General features: G+C 36.8%; 2 protein-coding genes across 2 annotated transcripts; one reads left to right on the plus strand and one right to left on the minus strand.

Annotated features, from left to right (window-relative positions):
* Positions 1 to 796: 796 nt before the first annotated feature.
* Positions 797 to 9,998, minus strand: LOC114189087 (oligopeptide transporter 7-like). The gene is made up of 7 exons (XM_028077794.1): positions 9,944 to 9,998; positions 9,303 to 9,838; positions 9,122 to 9,219; positions 2,188 to 2,757; positions 1,870 to 2,125; positions 1,620 to 1,802; positions 797 to 1,540 (listed from the first exon to the last, which is right to left on the minus strand). Exons 1-7 carry the CDS (start codon positions 9,978 to 9,980, stop codon positions 923 to 925), a joined length of 2,298 nt encoding a protein of 765 aa, XP_027933595.1. The 5' UTR covers positions 9,981 to 9,998; the 3' UTR covers positions 797 to 922.
* Positions 9,999 to 23,158: 13,160 nt separating this feature from the next.
* Positions 23,159 to 23,965, plus strand: LOC114187793. The gene has a single exon (XM_028076162.1). It carries the CDS (start codon positions 23,159 to 23,161, stop codon positions 23,963 to 23,965), a length of 807 nt encoding a protein of 268 aa, XP_027931963.1.
* The last annotated feature ends 765 nt before the right edge of the window (positions 23,966 to 24,730 follow it).

Raw genomic sequence — 24,730 nt, forward strand, 5'->3', positions numbered from 1 at the left:
CTTCATATTGCCTCGGTTCAAAAACACCTGAAGCCAAAAGTGCTGACGCTGATGGCATTTTTGAAATTTCGATTACTGGGCTGCCTTATAGGCTTCGATTCTTTTGCAACCGAGGTCTAAAACCTCTTATTGCACCAGTTTTGCACACACCCAAGGTAATATAGTTGGACAAAATTGCAGAAATGTCACCGCCTCCTTATAAGCTTCGGTTCCACTATAACCGAGGCCTATAAGACGAAGTAAAATGTCAAATCTGCACTAATATATATATATATATATATGTATATATATGTATATACATATATATATATATATACATATATATATATATATATATATATGTATATTTATATATATATATATATATGTATATTTATATATATATATATGTATGTACATATGTATATTTATATATATATATATATATATATATATATATATATATATATATATATATATATATATATATATATATATATATATATATATATATATATGTGTATTAGTTCACTTTATTTATTTGTGTTAATGTGTTATACAAAGCAAATGATGTTACGGGTAGATGAAAAAAATTATGTAGGTTGATGTAATTAAATTAGATATTCTCAATAAAAGAAATTTCAACAACATTAACTGCGTGTATCGAATGCAAATCTAAAAACTTTGGGCTAACATGAAAATAAAAAGTAAAAATCAACCAAATTAATTCCAATCGGTGTCAACTTAACTAATTGGTTGACAATGGAAAACAATTTTGAGTCATGTTTATGTTTGAATATTTACACTTGTGCCGAAAGGATATAATGAAATTACATAGAATTGGAAGGAGGAGAATTGAAGTGAAGCAAATAAAAACGTGACGTGTGACGTAATAAGAGGGTTGAACCTAAAAAGTTTTTACAAGAGATTGTTTAACCCTAATCTAGAAGAATGAGGAAGTGAAAAGGGGGCAGCCTTGAAGGTGGACTCCTTTGGCCGTGGGGCAGTGAGCCAAGGGACAAGCATCAAGGTCATTTCCCCACCAACTCAAGCTAATGTCCTCCAACCCCAAACAAAGATACAAAAGCACTGCCATGAAGGCAAGCCCTGCATCAAGTGCCCCAGAGAGCACATAGTTGTGACGCTTCCACCACTCTGGCTTGTACCTGAACACAACAAAACCAGAAAAAAACCCCACAATGATCCAACTTGTATAGTTCACTGCAGTCGCGGGAGGCATCATTCCAGTGGCACCGATCAGCACCGGCATATTTATCAGTCTTATCCACTCTTGCTGTGGGAAGCTCCTCGCTGCCATCCACACCACTACAGGAGCCACTGCTCCTCCCAGGAAGAACCAGTTTACCTTCTCGTAGCTTCCCAGGTCCCCGAAAATTCTTCTTGGCCCTATCAAACCCCAAATAACCGATGCGTCGTAGAACACTGTGTCACTTGGACACGTCCACACAGAGGATGAGTCTTTGCATATGTCTGGGATTGTCTCCATTAACCACCACGCAGTCAACAAATACACCAAACTTGCGATCATCGTTCCCACAATCTAATCAATCAATCAATCAACACCAAACTTGTACAATTACTTCACATGCTTTTGTCTTAACATATCTAAAACACCTAACCTGTGCCATGAACATGGTTCTGGGAGGAATTTTCATGTAGTGACCGAGCTTGAAGTCTTGCAAGAAAGTGATGGCCTGCGTCATGCTAATGTAACCATACACCTTGAAGCACATGTTTGCCACTGGATATCCCGGGTACACATACCCTATGATGTATTCCGTTATTATGTTCAAGCCCGGGCTCTGTACAAATATCAGTCTCATGATTAAAATTATTGCACCCAGAAACACAATATCTGAATGTATTTACCTGATTTGTGATTGCAGTAATAATACCAATGGGGAGAGTGAAGAATATGGCAACGGCACATGCTAGCAGAACACCCCACCAGGGCAACTGTAGCTGCGCCTTGTAATACTCGCAAGTGAAGACGGTTGCTGCAATGGTCGCTGCCAGTATGCACACGAACCACCACTCTGGAACTTGTTTGTACCTCCTCATAAGCTTCGTGTGAATGTCCACACTCTTTTCCTTAAAACTCCATTTGCTTTGCTCCCATATTTCTCTGCGTGCAACAATCTCATCAATTGCATACTTAAACATGGTTCATCACATTCCTACACATACCTTCCGTGAAAGAGAGCTACATGCATAATGGTAGCAGTGAGTGCAGCAAATCCAACTCCATAGGTCATGGCAAAGAAGGTGCTCAGGTAGAGTCTACCTTGTCGCTCATACGCTTCAAGATCAAGGTGGAAATTCGAGTCTATTATGGCTGTGATGTTATAAACCTGACCTTGCTCGGTGAAGAGTTTGTTGGAGAAAATGGGGAACGTTTTTGCATGGTACACATTCAACCAATAGCAGAGTGGAGTCAGAACGTACATCACAAACACGAATCCCACGGCAACGTTGGCGGTCGCAAACCATGGGCTCGCCAGTGGGCTTCCGAGGTAAGAGGAAATGGTCGACCAGTCCAGCCCAACTGCTCCTATACCAAGCCCGTACAGGCCCGACCCGAGCTGATGGGCCAGAATGTTGTTGGGAAACAACCAGCATACCCAAGAGAGAGAGACCAGCATTTGGAAGATGTATCCAGGGAAGATGTAGTAGGCGAAGCTGCACAAAAACGCCACTACAAAGAACTGCGACCGCGTTAACCCTCCCTTCTCTCTTTCATCCTTCTCGTGCAGTGCCCTGGATCAGTGTAATTCAAGACATCATTTTCAATCGTTTTAACTCTAAAAAATGCAAAAACAACTCATGAATTTTGTTGTCTTGCATCTCAAAAGTTACTCACCTCACAATCCATAAGTCACTCAAGAAGGATAAATTAATTTCGACACCCTTATCCATATTTTTTTGTTATTTACCAATTTCAAAAGCTTCTTAACCTTGTAGTGTCCAACACATCTTTAGAACTGTTTGATCTTATGGAACTTGCCTCCACTACTTTTATAAGACTTTATTTAATATCCTTAACTCGCGATTAGAGCTTCAATACAACTGAATGTCTATCTTCTTTGTGTCGAACACTTACAGTAATCTCATCTATCTCTTGTTATCTTTTGTACATAAAAAGAATCTTCTTGGAATTTAGTCCAATACTTTGTTTTATTGTTTAGATTCATAAATTTGATTTGATAAAACTAATACACTAAGTAAATTTGTTAAACAACAAAAACATGGTACTATTTGTTGTCACCAAAATCATGGATGTAAATATATAGACTATCGTCTCATCTAATCATGCATAATACTTGGGTACCTTAAGAACCTTGCTGAGGTTGAATTCCTCGAGGATCTAACACCTTAAAAGCAATTTGTAGGAAAATTGAATTATTTGTCTCTCACAAGACCTTATATAGTTAGTTAATATTCTAGTCCAATTCATGCAACAATACAGTGAGGATCATTGGGAGATCCGAGAGTCCTGACATATTTGAAGAAGAGCCTATAACAAGAGGCTAGGTTTTATGTTAATAGTGATCTAAGTCTAAAGGAGTGGTATCGATAGTACTTTGAGGTTGTGAAAGGAATAGTTGATGGGATAGAGAAAATTATGGAGATAGTAATAGTTGGAAGTAGTATGTTATGTAGTTGTGAGTGGTGTGTTAGATATTGTCTTACTTGTTGTCATTCATAAAATGGTAGAGTACATGGGTATTTATAGACATCATCACACTTACATGATTATTGTAAAACATTCTAACTAGAACTTTTATGTAAAATGTTCTAGATTTTTACCTATGTAGAAGGTTCTTGATTCTTTTTCTCCTATCTTAGTCTTTTTCTACATTGTTCTAGAATTTTAATTTCATTTCAATACTTTCTTACCTTAGGATTTTCTAGATTCTTCTAGAATTTGTATTACACTTTAATACTCCTCCTTGATCCAAATTCGATAACTCTAAGCATAGCACACAGTAGTTCAAACCTTAGTCTTGGTAACGCCTTCGTCAAAGTATCTAAAATTTGGTCTTCTTTTGTGCAATACCAAGTCAAATCTTGATATTTGTCTTTACTTCTCTGATGAAATGATATTTAATTGCTATGTGTTTTGTTCTACTAAGATGCTTTGGGTTCTTCGTCATTGCAATAGTTGATTTATTCTCACAGTTGATTGTAGTAGGTCCACTTTGTTTTTTCCCATATCTTTGAATATCTTCTAAAGTCATATAGCTTGACTTGTTGCTTCAACAACAACCACATTTTTTAGCAGCAGTAGCAACAGAAGTCATGGTTGCTTTCTTTGTTGATGCCCAAGAGAATATTCTCGATCTAAGCGAGAAAGCATAACTGAAGTGCTCTTCATGTCATCTATTGACCTTGCCCAATCACTATTAGTGTAGTCGATCATCCTTGAGTTAGTCATGGTTTTGTATCATATTCCAAACTCCTTTGCTCCTTGTAGATATCTTAAAATTATTTTTCCTATTCTATAATGAATCTAACTTGGTTTTTGCATGAATCTTGATAAAAAGGCTCTTAGCATACAAAATTTTTGGTCATGTGGTTGTAAGATATAAGAGACTTCCAATCAAACTCCTATAGTGTGACACATCTACTTCTTATGCTCCATCATCTTTTTGTAGGTTCTCGTTTACCACTAATGGAGTAGCGACAAGTTTACAATAATACATCTTGAACTTATTCAATAGATCTTCGATATATTTCTTTTGAGAGATAAATATACCTTTTTTTTGTTGTTTCACCTCTATACCGAGGAAATAGTTCATCTAGCCAAGGTCGGTCATCTCAAATGTCTTCATCATGTCTTCTTTAAATATTTCATCATTTCCATATTATTTCCTATATTGATAAGATCATCGACATATACGAAGACAATGAGATGATACCGACCTTATGCCTTAATATATAGTGTTGGATCACTCTTGCTCCACCTAAATCCTTGATCGATAAAGTATTGATCAATCTTGCTATATCATGCTCGAGGAACTTGCATCACGCTGTCTAAAGCTTTTTTAGTCTTAGTATTTTGCCTTCATTGCCTTTATTGATGAAGCCTTGTGGTTGTTCAAGATAAATCTCTTCTTGGAGCACTTCATTTAGAAAGCATGATTTGACATCTAGTTGATAGATGTTCCATCCTTTTTATACTACAAGGGCTATTAGAGCTCTTATTGTATCTTATCGTGTGACTGGAGAAAATGTCTCATTATAGTCAATTCCTGTTGTTGTGAGTAGCTTTTGCGACCAATCTGGCCTTGTGCTTTTGTATAGTTCCATCAGTATTAAGCTTTGTTTTATATACGCATTTCACTCCAATGATGTCTTTTCCTTAAGGACAATTTACGAGCTCCCAAGTTTTATTCTTCTTAATCATTTTAACCTCTTCTTCCATAACCTTGACCCATACTTCTTACTTTGATGCTTCTTCATAGCATTTAGGCTCAATCATATCCATATTGCAAGTTTGGTATATGTCTACCAAAGATCTTACTCGTCTTGGAGTGGACTCCGGTGAAGAATCTTCTAGTTATTGTTGTTGTGGAGGTGGGAAAAGTGTACCTAAAGTGTTGCTTTTAACAATTTTTTCTTCTTCCCAATTCCAAGAAGCATTTTCATCAAATGCAACATCTCGTCTAGTAATGAGCCTTTTTGTTGTTAAGTTGTAAACTCTATAGCCTTTTGATTGTGTGCTATATCTCAAGAATATTCCACGTATAGTCTTGTCTTCAAGTTTGTGCCACCTATGATCAGGAACATGTATAAATACACATAGGTGTTTGTTTGATGGCTTTCTTCCACTTCGAGATTCAATAAGAGTCTTGTCTTGGACTACTTTAATTGGACATCTATTTATAATGTAAATTGAGGATTAGACTGCTTCAGCCTAAAAGTTGTTAGGCATACTTTTCTCTCTTAACATTGATCTTGCCTTCTCCATGACTGTGTGATTCTTTCTTTCTGACACACCATTTTGTTGTGGAGTATATGTGACTATAAGTTTTCTCTCTATGCCTTCATCTTCACATAATTTGTCAAACTCGCAAGATGTGTACTCCTTTCCATGATAACTTCTAAGTACTTTTATTTGTTCTTCACTTTTCTTCTCGACAAGGGCCTTGAATTTCTTGAATATTCCAAAGACTTCTAACTTTGCCATTAAGAAATAGACCTATGTCATTCTAGAGAAGTCATCGATGAATATGATGAAATACCTATTGTTGTGATGTGAAGGCGTCCTCATTGGTCTGCAAACATCAATATGAATTAACTATAGTATGTCTTTTGCTCTTCATGCTTTGTCCGTCAAGAATGGTAATTGATGTTGTTTACCGAGGAGACATCCTTTGCATGATTCACTATTCTCCTTCAAGCATGGAAGATCTCTCATCATGTTTTTTTTTATATAGAATCTTTAAGGCATGTGTGTTGAAGTGGCCAAATCTCATATGCCAAAACCATGAGTCATCAACTTCTGCCTTCATCGTAATATTAGTTCAAGGTTTGAACCTTATGGGAAAGCTTTTACTTCTCTTCTCCATTTTTACTTGGCCAATTTCTATCCTTCTATTGCCATAAATTTTGCATGTATCTTTCTCAAAGTGAAGAGAATATCCATTCTCCAACATATGGCCAATATTTAAAAGATTATCTTTAAGATTGGTTGATGAATTTTGTACCCTTCTTTGTGTCCACCATGACAGTTCCTTTGCCTAGAGACTCCACTATAGTGTCATTTCCCAACTAAACTTTGACATTGAATGATTTATCAATGTCTTTGAAGATGCTTTGCCCTTTGGTCATGTGATTATTGCATCCACTATCCAAGTACCAACTTCCTCCTCTACTAGGAGATTCTTGATTGGCTTAGAATAAGTGTTGCTCTTAATTATATGCTTCGGCAAAGTTTGCTTGATACTTATTTTTATTACAACAATACTTCTCTATGTGGCCAAATTTCTTGTAGTACTGAAATTAAGGATTTCCATAATGCTAACAATCTTTTCTAAGTGACTAGTCTTTTTACAGATGTCACATGGAGGATATTTTCCTTGACGGGTCAGAGGGAAGCTTCTAGAATTTTCTTTATATCTAGAAATTTCTCTTCTACTTTTATTTCCTTCATATTCTTTATTCTGATACCGTACTTTTAGTTTTGATTGAAAGGCATTTCCGATCGAGTCTTCTTCATGCCTTTTCAATCGTTATTCATAAGCTTCAAGAGAGCCCATTAGTTGTGTTACTGACAATGTAGTCAAATATTTTGTTTATTCAATTGCGATTGCATAATATTTTTGGGGAATAGAAATTAAAATATTCTCAACGATTTTTTTGTCAAGAATATTTTCCCCATAGGTTGTCATCTGACTAATTATTTCCTTTATTCTAGAATAGTAGTCTTTAATGGTCTAAAATTCTTTCATTCTTGTTAATTCAAACTCTCGTCTTAGAGAATGAAGTTTAACATTGCATACTTCATCACTTCCTTCAAACTCCTCTTGTATTGTGTGTCAAGCTTGCTTTGCACTTGTGGCACCTATTATTCTTGGAAAGATTGTGTCATCAACTGCTTGTTGAAGAGCAACTAAAGCCATTGAATCTTTTACTTGTTTTCCTTCAACTCCTTCTTCTAAGTTGTAGTAAGAGTAGATGTGTCTTTTGAAATAGTGAATCCTTATTCTATAATGTCCTATAAGTCTTGGGAGCGAAAGAATGTCTTCATTTTGATACTCTAAAAATCATAATTTTCTCCTATGAAAATAGGTACTGGAATTAATGATGTTTGATTGGTAGTATTCATGGGTTGAGAAAATATTTTGGAAGTAGTGCAGAAGTTATAGTTTCTTTTAAGTAGTTGAAAAAATTATCTACGCCCAGTAGATGACTGAACGAAGCTCTGGTACCACTAATACTACTTTGAGGTTGTGAAAGAAATAGTTGATGGGATAGGGAAAATTAGGGAGATAGTAGAATGTGGAAGTAGTAGTTGGAAGTAGAATGTTATGTAGTTGTGAGTGGTGTGTTAGATGTTGTCTTACTTGTTGTCATTCGTAAAATGGTAAAGTACATGGGTATTTATAGACCTCATCTCACTTACATGGTTATTCTAAAACATTCTAACTAGAACTTATGTAGAATGTTCTAGATTTTTACTTATGTAGAATGTTCTTGATTTCTCTCTCCTATCTTAGGCTTTTCTACATTGTTCTACAACTTTCATTACATTTCAATATTTTTATCTTAAGATTTCCTAGATTCTTATAAAATTTGCATTACAATTTAATAGGTATGATTCATATTTGGCTAGTTGTCCACGTACACGACGTTTATTGACAAAATGGTTTGTTAATCGGTGGTTCTCCTTTTGCCGTGGAAGACCAAGAAATAAGAAACAATGTCTAAATCTAATAGTAATGTGGGTTTCCGGACTTAAATGTCCAATCCATCTCACACTATTTTTATATCAAACCTCAAGTCAACCTGCAGGCCTCGTAACTCATTATCATCCCTATCTAGATCATACGCAAAGGCTAACTAAAAAAAAAAAAGAAAATCCAAGGTAGCAACAATAAACAAGTTAAAATGGCTTAAAAGGACTTGAGTGAATATTCCAAGAATACGAAGTTTCTTTGGGAATCAATGTTATACATTGGTCAAAATCCAGTTTTTCAAGAAATAACAAAACATATGAAAATGAAGTATCATGTTATTCAGGGTGCAATAAGCAAAGAAATTATTCATCTAATATCTGCCTAGTGATATTCACGAAAAACTATTTTTACACAAACACATGAAAAATAAAAATCGAACTACTCTTACGAATTCGATGTTAAAGACTTTAAGTTAACTTATTATAATTTTATTCAAACATTCTTTTAAAATTTGATAAGTAATATATATTTTTAATAATATTTTCCTTAATTTATTCTTTATTTGTTAGGTAAAAACATGTGATTAAAAATATCTTTATAGGAAAATTGTAGGATGTAATCGGTAAGTTGAAGGACATGTTATAGGATGTTTATTTTTTGGGAATTAATTTGTAAGTTGATTGGGAGTGAGGTAAATTAATAATGGTTACTTTTATCACCTAAAGAGGGAAACTTGAACTAAATTTGTTGGCCACCACATTGCCGCTGGCTCCACCAAGTATCTTCTAAATATGCCAGCCCATCCGAAACCCAGTACCTGCCATTCAATTCAATGAAATTTATATTACTACATAATAATGAGATTAATTAATCCATTAATTAATTAATTAATTAACGAACCTGTGTGGTGATGACTACAAGGAGGGAAACAAAAAAGGAGATGTGTTGGCGGTAAAAGATTTTGACAGCGGTCACTACGTGAATGGCGTACACATTGCCGGCACCAGAGTTAGCAAATATCGTTATTAGAACATGCTCCTTCACGTTGAACGGCCCTGGGTTCAACCTAAACTCCCACCGTGTCCCGCTCAAGAACACGCGTTTCGTTATTGTCGCCGCCATCAGCTGCCCCAGCGGCACCACTGCGATCTGCGCAGAGATGGCGGTGATGGCCAGGGGCTCCCTGCGGTACCAGAAAAACTGGTTCAGAAAGGACAACACAACGCAGGAGAGGCTTCCCAGCACCCACATTCGAAACGTCAGAATCGGAAGAGAAGGATCGTCGGTCGTTGCCACCGTCATAGCCACTTGCTTTATCGGCGAGTTCTCTTCTTCTTCGTCTTCTTCTTCTTCTTCTTCTTCTTTTTCGCCTTCACCATTCCTATTCTTGTTCCTATTCCTAATAATGTTCCTGTTGCTACCACCTTCATCTTCCACTTTGTGAGATACAACACATTGAACACACCATGTCAAGTGAAAAGGTTGTTAAGCATGTAAGATAAGAAAGAACGCATATGAGAGAGGGAGAGAGAGAGGCTTACGAAGAGGGGATGTCATCTCGTGGGAGGATTGCTCCATGTTGATTCACTCTCAAAATCTGTGTTGTGCTATCTTCAAATTCTTCAAATTCTTCAAATAACAAAGAAAAGGGAGAAGAGAAGGTTGCAGAGAGGTAGGTGAAGGTGATGCGTTACAGTGCTCCCCAAAATAGTTTTACTTTTTTTGAAATTTCCAAAATAATCATTTACGATTTTACACCACTCTTTACCCATTTCGATTACGTCGATATTTACATCTGCAAGGCCTAAATCCACACCTGCTTCTACCACAACACTTATTTCTAAAATACAAATGCAATAAAACATTTTATTTATTCATGACAGCAACCTGCTCTAAAACTTCAAAATTAAACTAAACACTCCTTTAACAAAATTTAACATGAATATTTAATTTATACATTTTAGAATACAAGAGAGAGAGATACATTCAATTTGAATATGTGTAGAGTATATAGGGTTATACATTTATAAAGAAGAAAATACAAACAATCTAATCGAGACTATACACACTACATCTAATGCTCTTTCTCATGCACAACTTAAATGTTACAAATATAATCAAATATAGTCTTTGTGATGTGTTAGTAAAACCATATGCTAGTTGATCATTAGAATTAATAAAATTCTGTCTTGCTTTTCTATATACAATCTTTTTCTCAAATAAAATAACAACAATTTCAATACTTTTAAGTCCTTTTATGAAAGATGGGATTTGAGCTTATATAAGACAACTTGATTGTCATATATATGTTTCATATGATTGGTCTCTCCAAAATGCAAGTTTAAGCCAAATAAACTCACAAGAAGTTGAGATCATAGTTTTATAATATGCTTTTGCACTAGATATGACTATAACATTTTATTTCTTGCTATTCTAAGAGGTCAAATTATAACCAATGAAGACATATCCGAAAGTGGATCTCTAAAAAAAAAAGGAACATGTCCAATCAACATCTAAATAACACACAATTTTAGTGTGATTAATGTGCCCATATAAAAAATATTTTTCAGGAGAACCTTTAATGTAATTCAATATATGAATGACAACATTCTAATTATATGCATATGAAGAATTGTGAAATTGACTCACCACAATAACTACCAAGAAAATGTTAGGGTAATACTTGTAAGATAGTTCAAATTTCCAATTACACTTTGATACTTCTCAAGATCTAAGAGTGACTTCACTTGATTAGGTAGGAGTTTGACATTGGAATCCATGGGTATATCAACAGACTTTGAATTCATTCACCTAAATACCTTGCAAATATACAATGCGCATTTTCTTTGAGAAATAACAATTTTATTGTTGGATTGTGCTACCTCAATCCCCAACTTATATGATTCCAAATAGAATAGATGGCAAATATTTAGGGATTGGAATTAATTAAGAACAAAAAATTGGAATTAAAAACAAAATTGATAAAACTTGGGTTAAGAGGAGGCACCACAAACCAAGGTTTGATAAGCCTCAAGGTGACCGCCATAAGAATTGGGAATTCTTGATAAGATCGCAAGATGTAAGGAAAACCCTAACAGAACCTCATAGTTATTTTTGGTAAAATTAGTCTACCTTATTATCAAATCCAAAAGGTTTACAAATACAGAATAAGTTGTGGGTTTTGGGTTCAAATCCTGAGTACAACCGTAATGTCAATATTTTTATTTAATACTCTAACCATGTTATACATGCAATCAACTTGGTCTCATCAAGGTGTTGGATCATCAGCTAGGCCTCCAAAAGATGAGCCACCTTGTGTTGCAATGTCTCTTTGGCTTTTGTAAGCTTCCTCTCGTCATGGGTCCACTTAAGTCTTGAATTGGGTCCTGGTCCAGTCTTGATACCACATCATGTACTTCAGTTTTGATATCCACATCACCAACAAATATCTAAGTTTTTCAAGATTTAAGGTCTTAACAAAGTTGTTGCTTTATCTAAGATGCCATGGTGATAATTGCATGTAAGTACAATGTCATCAATATATACTACTAGATAGATACAACCAACACTTGAGTGCCGATTAAATAATGAATGATCTATCTCACTACGAGTCACCCAAAATTATTGAATAACAATGTTAAAATTGTCAAACCAAGTCCTAGAAGACTGCTTGAGGTCATATAAAGATTTGTAAAGACGACATACCAATATAGAATACTCCCTTTGAGCACTAGAAATTGGAGGTTGCTCCACATAAATTTCTTCATGAAAATCACCATTAATAAAAGCTTTCTTGACATCCAAGTGATAAATAGATTAATGTTGAATGGTAGTCATGGCTATGAATAAGTGAGCAGAGGTCATCTTTTTTATGGGATAAGCTCCTCCGAGTTGTATGACTCAAGCCAAGGGAAGACTCCCCAATAGGTGGTGGTTTACGAGAGCTTGATGATGGTGGAAATATGGTGCACATATAGTGGTTTTGATGTGATAAGATGATGGCTCCTCCTCTATGATGAATGCATGATCAATGACAAAGACCCGAGCCCAACACAGCCCAAGCTAGGGGCTTCCTCTAAGATGCCTAACTACCAACACAGTACCTAATGAGCTCACCTAGTCACATATTTCTTGAAGGCCTTCATGTGTCGCACTTTACTTTAATTAATGTCTTGTAATTAGGAGTTGACTTTGTCTAAGTGTGAATTAATCTTTTAGGTCAACTTACCCTCAAACTATAAATAAGGTCTACCTTGTTTGTAAATACAAATATGATGAAATTAAGAGTTTTTCTCTACACCTTAAGTGTGTCAAATCTCACCATGGTATTATCTTAAGTGTTCAGCTCAAGTGGCGACTCCCTCTTCACTCATCTTGGTGTTAACCCCAAGTGGTGTGGCTTCTCCCATTCGCTTCGTTCTTTAGTTCGATTCGTGTTTCGACGTCACCACACTTATAGCCCATTCGTGTTTTAGTACAATCATATTGCCCCGTTTTAATTTTTGTGTTTCATATGGTTTGTAATTGTTCTTGTCCACCCCCTTGGCTATATTACATCCATTCACCGTTCACATTGCAAATAGAGGTTAGGCCAACTTTAAGGAACGATGGCTAGAGGAAACCTAGAAGAGGTGTTCTAGCCTTGGTTACCTAAGTTGAGTAGTGTGGCATATATTTGACAACATAATAATACTCAATTCAAAGGTAGTTTTTGTTGACAAAAGAAGAAGATTGATTAAAAAGATTTTGATAATGATAAAGATATTGAAGAAAATACTTGAAGATATTGAAGACAGTACATTTTATATTTAAAGTTCTTATTTTAATAGGCTTAAATTTCTCTAGTTAGTTGTACGATTGTTAGAACAACAGTCAGCTCGTAACTCCTCTGAGAAAAACTAAATTTTCAAAAAAAATCAGTGTGGTAATCGATTACCAACTTATGATAATCGATTACCAACTCAAAACTTTTATTTTTCGAAAATCCATTTAAGATAATCGATTACCACGAGTGATAATCGATTACCACTGGCAGTTATAAAATTATTTGATAAAAACGTACAAGAGATAATTGATTGCCATTTTGGGTAATCGATTACCACTGCAAAACTTTGTTTTCGAAAACCACTAGAATAATCGATTATCTTAAGTGGTGATCGATTATCCTTGCCAGTTTCTGCTCAACTCTTCATTTCTAACTTAGCTTTCGAAAACCTCTTTAAATAGAACTCAGTTCCCAACTTCAAAAGTACCTTTTTAAGATTCAGAGTTCTTGTGTTGTGACTGCAAAGTGGTCCTCACTAAGATTCTTAAAAATAGCTTTGAAAAGCCTAGTATGAGTGAGCGATAACTTTTTCTAAGTGAGTTCTTAGAAGATTGAGTGTTTTGTTGTTGTTAGGAAAGCTAGCCATCCTCTATGTGACTCAGGGAGAGCTTTTGTTCATCTTTTGTAGTTGTTCAAGAGAGGTGTTTTCTAATTCTTTACTCTTTTATAATCTATTTGTACTCTGATTATTAGTGATTGAGTTAATCTTTTTGTATTTTTCCTGCCCCTCTTTACTTAGATTTTACTAGATAATATGAGAATTTGACTTTTTCATATTATCATAATAAAAGATAAGTAAAGGTAAAAACACTAATTTCGTTCGGATTTCAAAAGAAAACAAATTTGAAGACAAACTTGATCATTCCATAGGAGATGGTCTGTATCTGAAAGAAAAGAACTAAGTGGCTATTACCAAGTAGAGGGTCTCGATTTGACACACTATGTCTTTTTGTTTTTTTTTACTTTTTGAAAAAACCAAATTAGACCAATCTCGTGGAAAGGGTCTATTCAAAAGATTCAGATTCGGTGATCATTACCATGTAGAGAAATCACTTTGTTTTATTATCTTCTTTTCTGACTTTTTGAAAAACATATTAGACCAATCTTGAGGAGAGGGTCTATATCGAAAGGAAAGAAATCAATGACCAATTCTTCGTAAATGGCCTCGATGTGACAAAGGAATCAATGACCATTGCCTCGCAAAGGGTCTTGATGTAAAGAGATCGAAGACCATTGCTTCGCAGAGGGCCTCGATGTGACATCAGAAATCAATGACCATTGCCTCGTAGAGGGCCTTGATGTAAAGAGATCGATGACCATTGCCTCACAGAGGGTCTCAATGTGGCATAAGAAATCAACGACCAATGCCTCGCAGAGGGCCTTGATTCAAAGAGATCGATGACCATTACCATATAGAGGTTCCCGATCCGAAAAACCATATTCTTTTTGTACTTTGACCTTTTGAAAAAGAGATTAGACCAATCTCGAGGAGAGGGTCTATATTTAAAGGATTCAATGACCATTACCATGTAGAGGGTCTCAATGTGACAAAGAAATCAATGACCATTGCTTCGCGGAGGGCCTTGATGTAAAGGAATTGATGACCATATTGCTTCGCAGAGGGTCTCAATGTAAAGAAAGGAAATCAATAACCATTGCTTAGTAGAGGGTTTTGATGTAAACATAAGAAAATCAATAATCATTGTCTCGTAGAGGGTCTTGATGTAAACATAAGGAAATCAATGACCATTGCCTTGTAGAGGGTCTTGATATATAAAAGGAGAACCTGAATTTTGTTTTTGAAGTGTCGACAAACACTGCGTGGATGCCTAAGATTGGTGAGACTTAAACAAAAAAAATTATCATTGTTGACTTTTTTTTTGGAAATGATTTTCAATGATTTTGTGGAGTATGATGGATGACATGATGTGATGATACATAACATGTTATGATTTCTTTTTGAACCTATATGATGATGCATACATGGATGTGTGGATGCATGAGTGAAATTTTCTTTTTTTCATTTATCATTTTTCTTTTATTTTAATTTGAAAGCAAGGAAAACAAGGCTTGGAGGCTAGTGTGAAAACTGGGCTTGGGGGCCAGTGTGAAAACTAGGCTAGGGGGCTAGTGGAAAAACTAGGCTTGGGGGCCAATGTGAAAACTGGGCTTGGGGGCCAGCGTGAGAACTAAGCTTAGGAGCCAGTGGAAATTGGGCTTGGGGGCCAATGTGAAAACTGGGCTTAGGGGCCAGTGTGAAAACTAGACTTGGGGGCCAGCGTGGGAACTGGGCTTAGAGGCCAGTGTGGGAACTGGGCTTAGGGGCTAGTGTGGGAACTGGGCTTGGGAGCTAGTGTGAAAACTGGGCTTGAGGGCTAGTGTGAAAACTGGGCTTGGAGGCCATTGTGAAAACTGGGCTTGCGGGCCATTGTGAAAACTGGGCTTGGGGGCTAGTATGCAAATTGGGCTTGAGGGCCAATGTGGAAACTGGGCTTGAAGGCCAGTATGAAAATTGGGCTTGGGGGCTAGTGTGGGAACTAGGCTTGAGGGCCAGACAAAACTGGGCTTGAGGGGCCAGTGTGGAAATTGAGCTTAGGGGCCAGTGTAAAAACTGGGCTTGAGGGCCAGTATGAAAACTAAGCTTAGGGGCCAGACAAAATTGTGCTTGAGGGGCCAGTGTGGAAACTGAGCTTGGGGGCTAGTGTGGAAACTAGGCTTGGATGTTGACTATCAAGAAGTTTGAGTTGACCATGTAGTTGCTTATTCATGAAGTTGATGTACTCAATGCATATATGGATGATGACTTGGTATGATGCATGAAATGCCTTATGTATGAATTTTCCTTTTGCATATTTTTGAAAACAAATTCGAATTGATCCTCGTTTCATTATTATTTTGAATTCATGGAATCATTCTACTTTGAATTTTTTTTTACTTTTCGAAATCATTTCTTTAGTCTAATTAGCTACTAATGAATCATTTTTTTAATCATTTCTTTTGAAACACTATTTGAATGACATGCATGAAATTGTCAAGGGCTTGAAAATGTTTGGATGTGGTGATAAAGATTAATTAGGGAGTTGCCCTAATTTGAATTGGTCTCGGGGCACAAAATATGTTGGCCTAATTTTAAGGGAAAGTATATGTGCTCACAAGGATAGTTCCCTAATACCTAAATATCAAGGTCACTAGAGCTATGACCCACTTCATGGCATTTCCCATGACAGTTGGTAAACAACAAGAAGTGGGAGTACCAATGAAGCAAACAAACTTTAGCTGGGGTTCTCATAATGACCACTTGGAAAGTACATCCAACGTGACACTGCTACACAATCCCCTTTAATTCTAAGCAACTCAGACCCGGGTATAGGGCCCCACTCATTTAATGAACAAAATGTGTTTATGTGAAGGGAGAATACAATGTATACCCCAACCCACACCTGACAATTATTCCAAATACCAAAATAAAGAAGAATATATACATATTCAATTATTCTATAAAAAAGAGATAAAAAGATTAAAAAAAAGGGAAGAAAAAATATGAAGAAAAACCACATCAATTTTGCACATCCAAATAAATGGCCTGACTCTATAGCATCCCTAGTGGAGTCGCCATCTATCGCAACCGAAATCGCAACGAGATGACGAACCAAAAATTAAAATTTGCAAAAAATAGAGTTAGGAGTCGCCACCATAGTTTATTTTGGAAAACTAAGGAAAAACCAAAAAAGATAAAACAAGGTCTGCGAAAAACCAGATTTTGGGTCCGGTAGTCGATTACGCATGGGGAAGGTATTAGCACCCCACAACGCCCGTCCTAAGACGATACCTTTAATTAAATGTGCAAAAGTTATGTAGTTTTTTAAAATATTTATTTTCCCCAAAAATAATAATAAATGAATTTACAGAAAAAAACATATTTTTTTGTTTTTTGGGTCCGAAGAGGATTAATCCTCGCTCCTACGTATCTCCATGTGAATGGAGAATCAGGGTTACATAGTTCTTTATGAAAAACTATTTGGAAAAATATTTGAAAAATGATTTAATTTTTTTAATAATTTTGAAACCCTTTTTGTTTAAATTTTTAGTATTATTTTAATATTGATGTCACGCGACGCAAGCGGCCGGACAGACACTGAAAATAAATTCCTTTTTTTAGTTATGTTTAATTACTCGGATAATACCCACTTTGGTACATATGTGTCAATCTGGTACTCGCTTTTAAAAAAGTGTCAATTGCATCCCAACTTTTGTAAAAGTGTTTCAATTAGGTCCCTTTCAAATGTAGTTGACTAACGTCGTTAGTCAACGTGCCACGTGTCAATCTGTGTATTTTTTGATTTTTTTTAAATTTTTTAATTTTGTAAAAATTTTTTATAAAAAAATTATAAAAAATGCCATATGTCAGGTTCCTGTGTGTGACATGTGGCATTGTCAGTGCCATGTGGCATTGTGATGCCACGTGTCAGGTCCCTGTGTGACACGTGGCATTGTCAGTGCCACGTGGCATTGTCAGTGCCACGTGGCATTGTCAGTGCCACGTGTCAGTGTCACTATTAGATGTCATTGTGTTGATTTCGATTTAGTCCCTATATATGTCTTTTTGTTTCAATTTAGTACCTACTTATGTGTATCTAATTCAAGTTTGTCCCAATTTTTTTAATAAGTAAAATATTTTTCTATTCCATTTTTTATAAGATTAAAACTAATAAAGTATAAATATTCTTAAAAAATTAAGTACTAATATTTATTTGTTTCTCTTAATTTCAGACCAAATTTATTACTTGTATAAATATTTTACTAATATTTTTTATTAAAAATGACTTTTTAACATATTACTTTATTAATTACTTTTTTATTAAGTACTCATGTTTTGTTAATTTTTTTTTCCAAAATAGAAAAATATTGTCTCTTACTAATTTTAAATCAAAATTTCTGTTTGTCTGAATGTTATACTAATTTTTTTCATTAAAAATGACTTTTACCACTAAATTTTAATATAAATATCAAATACTTAATTTTTGTAAAAATTTTATACTTAATTACTTTTAATTTTATAAAAAAAAATGGATTTTAATTATTAAAAAAATTAGGTCAAGATTGAATGAGATACACATAAGTAGGTACTAAATTGAAACAAAAAGGCATATATGGGGACTAAATCAAAATCAACACAATGACATCTGATAGTGACACTGACACGTGGCATTGCAATGCCATGTGGCACTAATAATGCCACGTGTCACACAAAGGACCCGACACATGGCATTTTTATTTTTATTTTTAAAAATATTTTTAAAAAAATTTAAAAATTTAAAAAAAATTTAAAAAAATTTAAAAAAATATAAAAAGATAAAATAAAAATTCAAAAAAACCACAAACTGACACGTGGCACGTTGACTAACAGCATTAGTCAACTCTGTCTGAAAGGGACCTAATTGAAGCACTTTTTCAAAAGTTGGGATGCAATTGACACTTTTTTAAAAGCGAGTACCAGATTGACACACATGTACCAAAGTGGGTATCATCCGAGTAATTAAACCTTAAAGTTATTTAAAAGTGGATGTGAATGTCATTACGACGTGAGCAACCAGATAGATATTAAAGAGTAAACAAAGAAAACTATTTTTTATTCTTAGATTGATATATATTTTTTAGAAAAAAAAGGAACGAAAGTCTAAAATGGGTGTCATGCGACGCGAGCGGTTGAACAGACACCAAAGAAATGGGAAAAAATATTTTTTAATGATTTAAAAAATAATTGATAAAAATAAATCAAAAGAAAAAAAAGCAACTGGTAGTGACGTACCTTCAAAAATGTTCAATATCTCCTCACCTTTTCTCTTTTTTTATTCTTTGTCTCCTTTTCTAATATTTTTTTGTTTTTTTTTCAAGAGAGATAAAAATGAGATGGGTTTGTGTGGGTAGTAATGAGAGACAAAGAGAGAGTGTAGAGAATGTTTTCTTCTCTTTCTACCTCCTTTAATATATTTTTTTTTGAAAGAGAGATAAAAAAGAAGGTGTGTATGGGAGTGGTGATGGGAAAGAATTAGAGAAGTGTAGAAAATATCTTTCTTTGGTCATGACAGAGGTGTATTTATACTCACACATTGCAATATCAATGCAATCTCAGCCTTAATTGTAATGAACAATATAAGGAAGAAATCATAGCAAATCAGAGCACAAAATCAATCAAGATTAGTAATATTGATTCTAACCGTTAACAAATTAGAGCACAAAAATCAATCCTAATTAGTAATATTGATTCTAATTATACGAAGAGATATTGTTTTTAATTATTAGAATCATATCACTAATTTCTCTATCAGAACAAAGGTAGAAGATATGTTGAGTTGTTGGGCTCATGAAGAGGAGTGTGATAACAAATTAGACTTTTCCTTCTTTTTTCCTTCTTTTTTTCTTTTTTTTTTCATGTCTCTTTTTTTTCTTTTTTTTTCTAAAATTAAAGTTTGAAAATCTTTGAAGAAAATTTGGTTTAACATTTTTTTTATTCTCGATTAACTAAAAAACTTTATTATTTATTATTTTTTTTATATTTTTTTTGAAAATAAATTTATTCACCCGGACAAAATTTGGTGTTGACACTTTGTTTAAGAGATTAATAACTAGATGTAGGGTCTTTTGATTTGAATTAGTATGAATATCAATGTTGATCTTCTTCCCTAAACTCTTATTTTACTTGCACTTGCATTTAAAGTAACTATGACTTTAAGTTAATCAGTAAAATTTTGAGAATTTTTTTTTTTGTTTTATAAAAATCGAATTCACCCCCTCTTAATATTTGACCACTGTCTAGTCATTCCGTTGCGCGATACCAGCAATTTGTATCAAAGCTTGCTTTGATATTTATTCAAATTTTTCGAAAATGGTAGGGTCAAACAAAACTTTTGCTGAAGGTGTGTCTATCAATAGAGCTCCACTTTTTACCGGTGAAAATTACCCATTCTGGAATGTTAGAATGCAAATATTTTTCAAATCAATTGATAGGGATATTTGGGATGTTGTTTTGAATGGATCATTTGTTCCTATTAACGTTATTAATGAAGTGCAGGAACCAAAGCCTTTTGCACAATGGACTATTGATGAAAATAGGCAAGCTCAATATAATGTTAAAGCCAGAAACATCATATCATCTACTTTAACTCTTGATGAGTTCTATAGAATTTGTGTTTGCACCAGTGCACGCGAGATGTGGGAAATCCTTTGACTAACTCACGAAGGAATTGATGATGTCAAACGGGCTAGAAAGAACCCTTTGATTCAAGAATATGAAATGTTTTGCACGTAGCAGGGAGAAACCATCTACGATGTGCTGAAGCGATTCACACACATCGTCAACCATCTCAGTGGGCTAGGTAAAACCTTTGATACTGATGAACTTAACATAAAAATTCTTAAATCTTTGAATAGGACTTGGCAGCCAAAGGTGACGCCCATCACGAAGTCACAGAATCTTGCAACAATGACCATGGCGACTTTTTTTTGGAAAACTGAAGGAGCACGAGCTTCAACTGGGCAAGTTGAATGATAAAGAAGATCAAGGAAGAAAGAAGAATATTGCATTCAAAACTGAAGTTGTCAAAGGCAATAAGCAAAAAGGAGAAGAAGATTCTGATGATGATGAGAACCTTAGTCTCATGATAAAGAAGTTCACAAAATTCATGAAGGATAAATGCATAAATCAATTCAAGAGCAGGAGAATCAAGGATCCTCCTCAAACTTTAAATTCTAGGGATGTGGAGAAACTGGTCATGTAAAAGTAGACTGCCCAAATTCAAAAAGGAGTGATGAAAAGAATAACAGAAAATATTTCAAGAAAAAGGCATACATAGCATGGGAAGATAATGTCTCAAGTTCATCCAGCTCTAGTGAATCTAATGAGGAAGAAGCAAAATTTTGCTTAATAGCCAATAATGATCTCTCTACCAGTGAGGTAAGCTCTTATGACAATAAAAATGATTATGATTGTTATACTACACCTAGGCGAACCAAGAAAACTACTCATACACTTCCAATCCTTTGCCGCTATACCTCCACCGACAAAGGTTTGAGGACTGGTGTACTACACCTAGGCGGAATAATAAAACCGCACGGCCAAGCCCATCTACACATAACCCCACAAATGAAATTATCAAGTGAGTAACCAGACAAGCGAAAGCACATAGCGGCCTAGGCCGCCTACTTTAGAAAACAGGACGACATCTGTTGACCACTCCAGACTTAGAATATTACAAACAATGCCCCTAATACCAACAAACATTAGCCCAGGCCCACCTAGGACCCAAGCAATGGCCCAACCCACAAGAAGGACATACATAATTAATAACTCTATAAGTACATGTGGACCCCAGCAATTAAAGGTACACTTTCATTAATCCCTTAATCAAGAGATTTGACTTTCTAAGAATCTTTTCGTTGACTTGATTGTTGGAGCCCTCTCCGTAGGTAACTCCTCAAGGGTCCAAACAATTTACATCTACAGATGGCACATGCAAACCAAGGAGGAGCCAACTCGAGAGATTGAGGATTGAGGTAAAGTGATATTTGTGTCCTTAACATCTCTTATTTGTTTCCCCAGGAACAATTGGCGCCCACCGTGGGCAACGAAGCAACACCCTACCTAGCAATCCGCATAATGTCGAGAATGGTTTCTACTCGTAGCAAAGCTAGAGTCACGAAGCAACCTGAGGCAGGTCCTACTGTGCCTGTTAACGTCACCCAGACTTGGCCGCCATCCTGGGAGGCCAAGCCAAGATGCAACAAGAGCTCACTGACCTGAGTAGTCGCAGTGCTGACGAGATGGAAGTGCCCAGGCGAGAAAACTCGAGGCCGAGAAGAAAGATCAAGGCTGAACCTACCTAGAAAGGGAAGGCCAAGGAATCGTTAGAAGCCCCCAAGTCCCCATCTTACCAGCCTAGTGAGGAAGAAAGTGAGTACAACCCCACTATGAATACCTTCACCACCACTCAGCAAACACCCATCATCTCTACCCATCACATAAACATTCATCATCCCACCATCCCAAGGCACCCCGCAACACCTACCCCTGTTGCCACCCTTCCCACCACCCATATCCCACCTCATAATTTCACCACTACCTTCCCTACCTTCATCCACCATCCCATTGCACCACACCCGTTGCCACCCCAACCACCCAGGCGTCGCCACCCTTTCATTGACGCCATCACTAACACACCTCTCCATGTTCAGTGGGAACCCTTCACATTGGACCACTATACGGGAGAGACCGACCTTGACGAGCACCTTAAAATATACATAACCCACGTCGCCCTTTATACATCCCACGATGCCTTCTTCTGTAACGCTTTTCCCACCACCCTCAAAGGTCCTGCCCTTGAATGGTTCACTGCCCTTCTCCCATACTCCATCGACTATTTTGACACCCTCTCCCACATGTTTACCACTCACTTCGCTGGTAGCCGCCCACATCAAACCACCACCCTATCCCTTCTTAGCGTCAGACAAGAACAAGACGAGACGTTGCATGCTTTCATCGACCACTTCAGCAAAGCCGCCCTTCGCACACCCAACCTCAACCAAGAAATGATTCTATAGTGTATGGCTCTTACCCTTAAACTACGATCGTTCGCTAATAATGTCTACCTCCACCCTGCACCTCCATGCACGAACTCAAGCTTCGTGCCGCAGATTACATACGCATGGAAGAAATACAGAACCTTCACACCAAGTTCTGCAATGATTACAACCCCTCCACCACCGGCCCAGATAAGCCACCTCCACGACCTGACTCTAGGCCTAAAGAGCCTCGACAACCACGTTTCACCAGATATGCTCCTCTAAGCGTCCTAGATCTCGACTTCTCGACGAAGCCCTCCATGCCGATCTCATCCCACCACCTCACAAAACATCCAACTCCCCCAATGCAGACATGATCAAGTACTACCGCTATCACAGAAACAACGACCACACTACAAACGAATGCAAGGCGCTCCAAGACAGAATCAAAGAATTGGTTAGCATTGGCCACTTCCGCCGCTTTGTCTGTAGAGACATACCCCCACATCCCTCACGATCCGACAACCGACATCCCCTTTGCAATACTCGCCACGATCACCGCACCAATCAACAAACCCGCCAAGAACCGCAAATTGCCCGCACTTACGTCAACACAGCTGATCCTCCACTATGCAGCGCAATCAACACCATCGTCGGAGGCTTTGTTGGTGGCGGCTCCACCTCATCAACCAGAAAGAAACACTTCCGTCATCTCCAATCCATCAATCACATAACCCATTCTCACCACAGATGTTGTATGCCTCCCATGACCTTTACTGACGATGATTTTCACGGCATCGACCACCAGCAAGACGATCCCATGGTCATCACGGTCGAACTCGAAAACTATGCGGTCAAGAAGGTGCTTATCGACCAAGGCAGTTCGATCGACATCCTCTACTGGACCACTTACCAAAAACTCCAACTTCCACCCACGACCATGGTTCTTTATGATGAACTTATCTTCAGGTTCTCCGGAGAGAAGGTTTTAACCTATGGATATATCGACCTCCACACTGTCTTTCGGGAAGCATCTCAAACCAAAACAATCCCCATCCGTTTCCTTGTCGTAGACGCACCCACCTCATACAATGTCCTCCTTTGTCGACCATCCCTCAACATTCTAGGCGCCGTCGTCTCCACAACCCACCTAGCCATGAAATTCCCCTCCCCATCATGAGACATCTTTACCATTCATGGCGACCAACGACTCGCACGAGAATGTTACATGGGAAGCCTGCACCCTCAACTACCAATCCTACAAACCAACAACATTGAACGCCCACCCAGCTCTAGCACGGAGTTATCTGGCGACAACCTAGACCCTAGAGTAGGACGCAACGCACGAATCGAGCCAATTGACAACACTATAAGCTTGGAGCTCCATAATGTACTCTCAGATTGGGTACTGACCTCCAACAAGAACACCGTGATATCTTGACACCCACCCTTATCGCCAACACTGACCTCTTCGCCTAGTCAACCGTAGACTTACCCGGTGTCAACCCTCAGGTCGCGGTCCACAAGCTCTCTGTATATAAAGAAGCCAGATATAAAGAACATCGACTGGCAGCAAAAGTAGAAGTCGAAAAATTACTTAACGCTAGCTTCATCGAGCAAACCCACTACACCACCTAGATATCCAACGTGGTTCTGGTCAAAAAAGAAAATGGCAAATGGCGAATGTGCGTTGACTATACGGACCTCAATAAGGCCTGCCTAGAGACGCCTAATGGGCAAGTATGTCGAAGTGTACGTCGATGACATGGTTGTCAAATCCCAACGCCACCACCAACATGCACAAGACCTGTCCACAGTATTTTCTGCATTACGACAATACAACCTCAGACTCAACCCTGAAAAATGCATCTTTGGCGTCGATTGTGGCAAATTCATAGGATTCATGCTAACACAGCGCGACATCAAAGTAAACCCTGAAAAGTGC

The sequence above is a fragment of the Vigna unguiculata genome, chromosome 6 (assembly GCF_004118075.2).
Source record: "Vigna unguiculata cultivar IT97K-499-35 chromosome 6, ASM411807v1, whole genome shotgun sequence".
In the NCBI taxonomy this organism is placed as follows: Eukaryota; Viridiplantae; Streptophyta; class Magnoliopsida; order Fabales; family Fabaceae; genus Vigna; species Vigna unguiculata.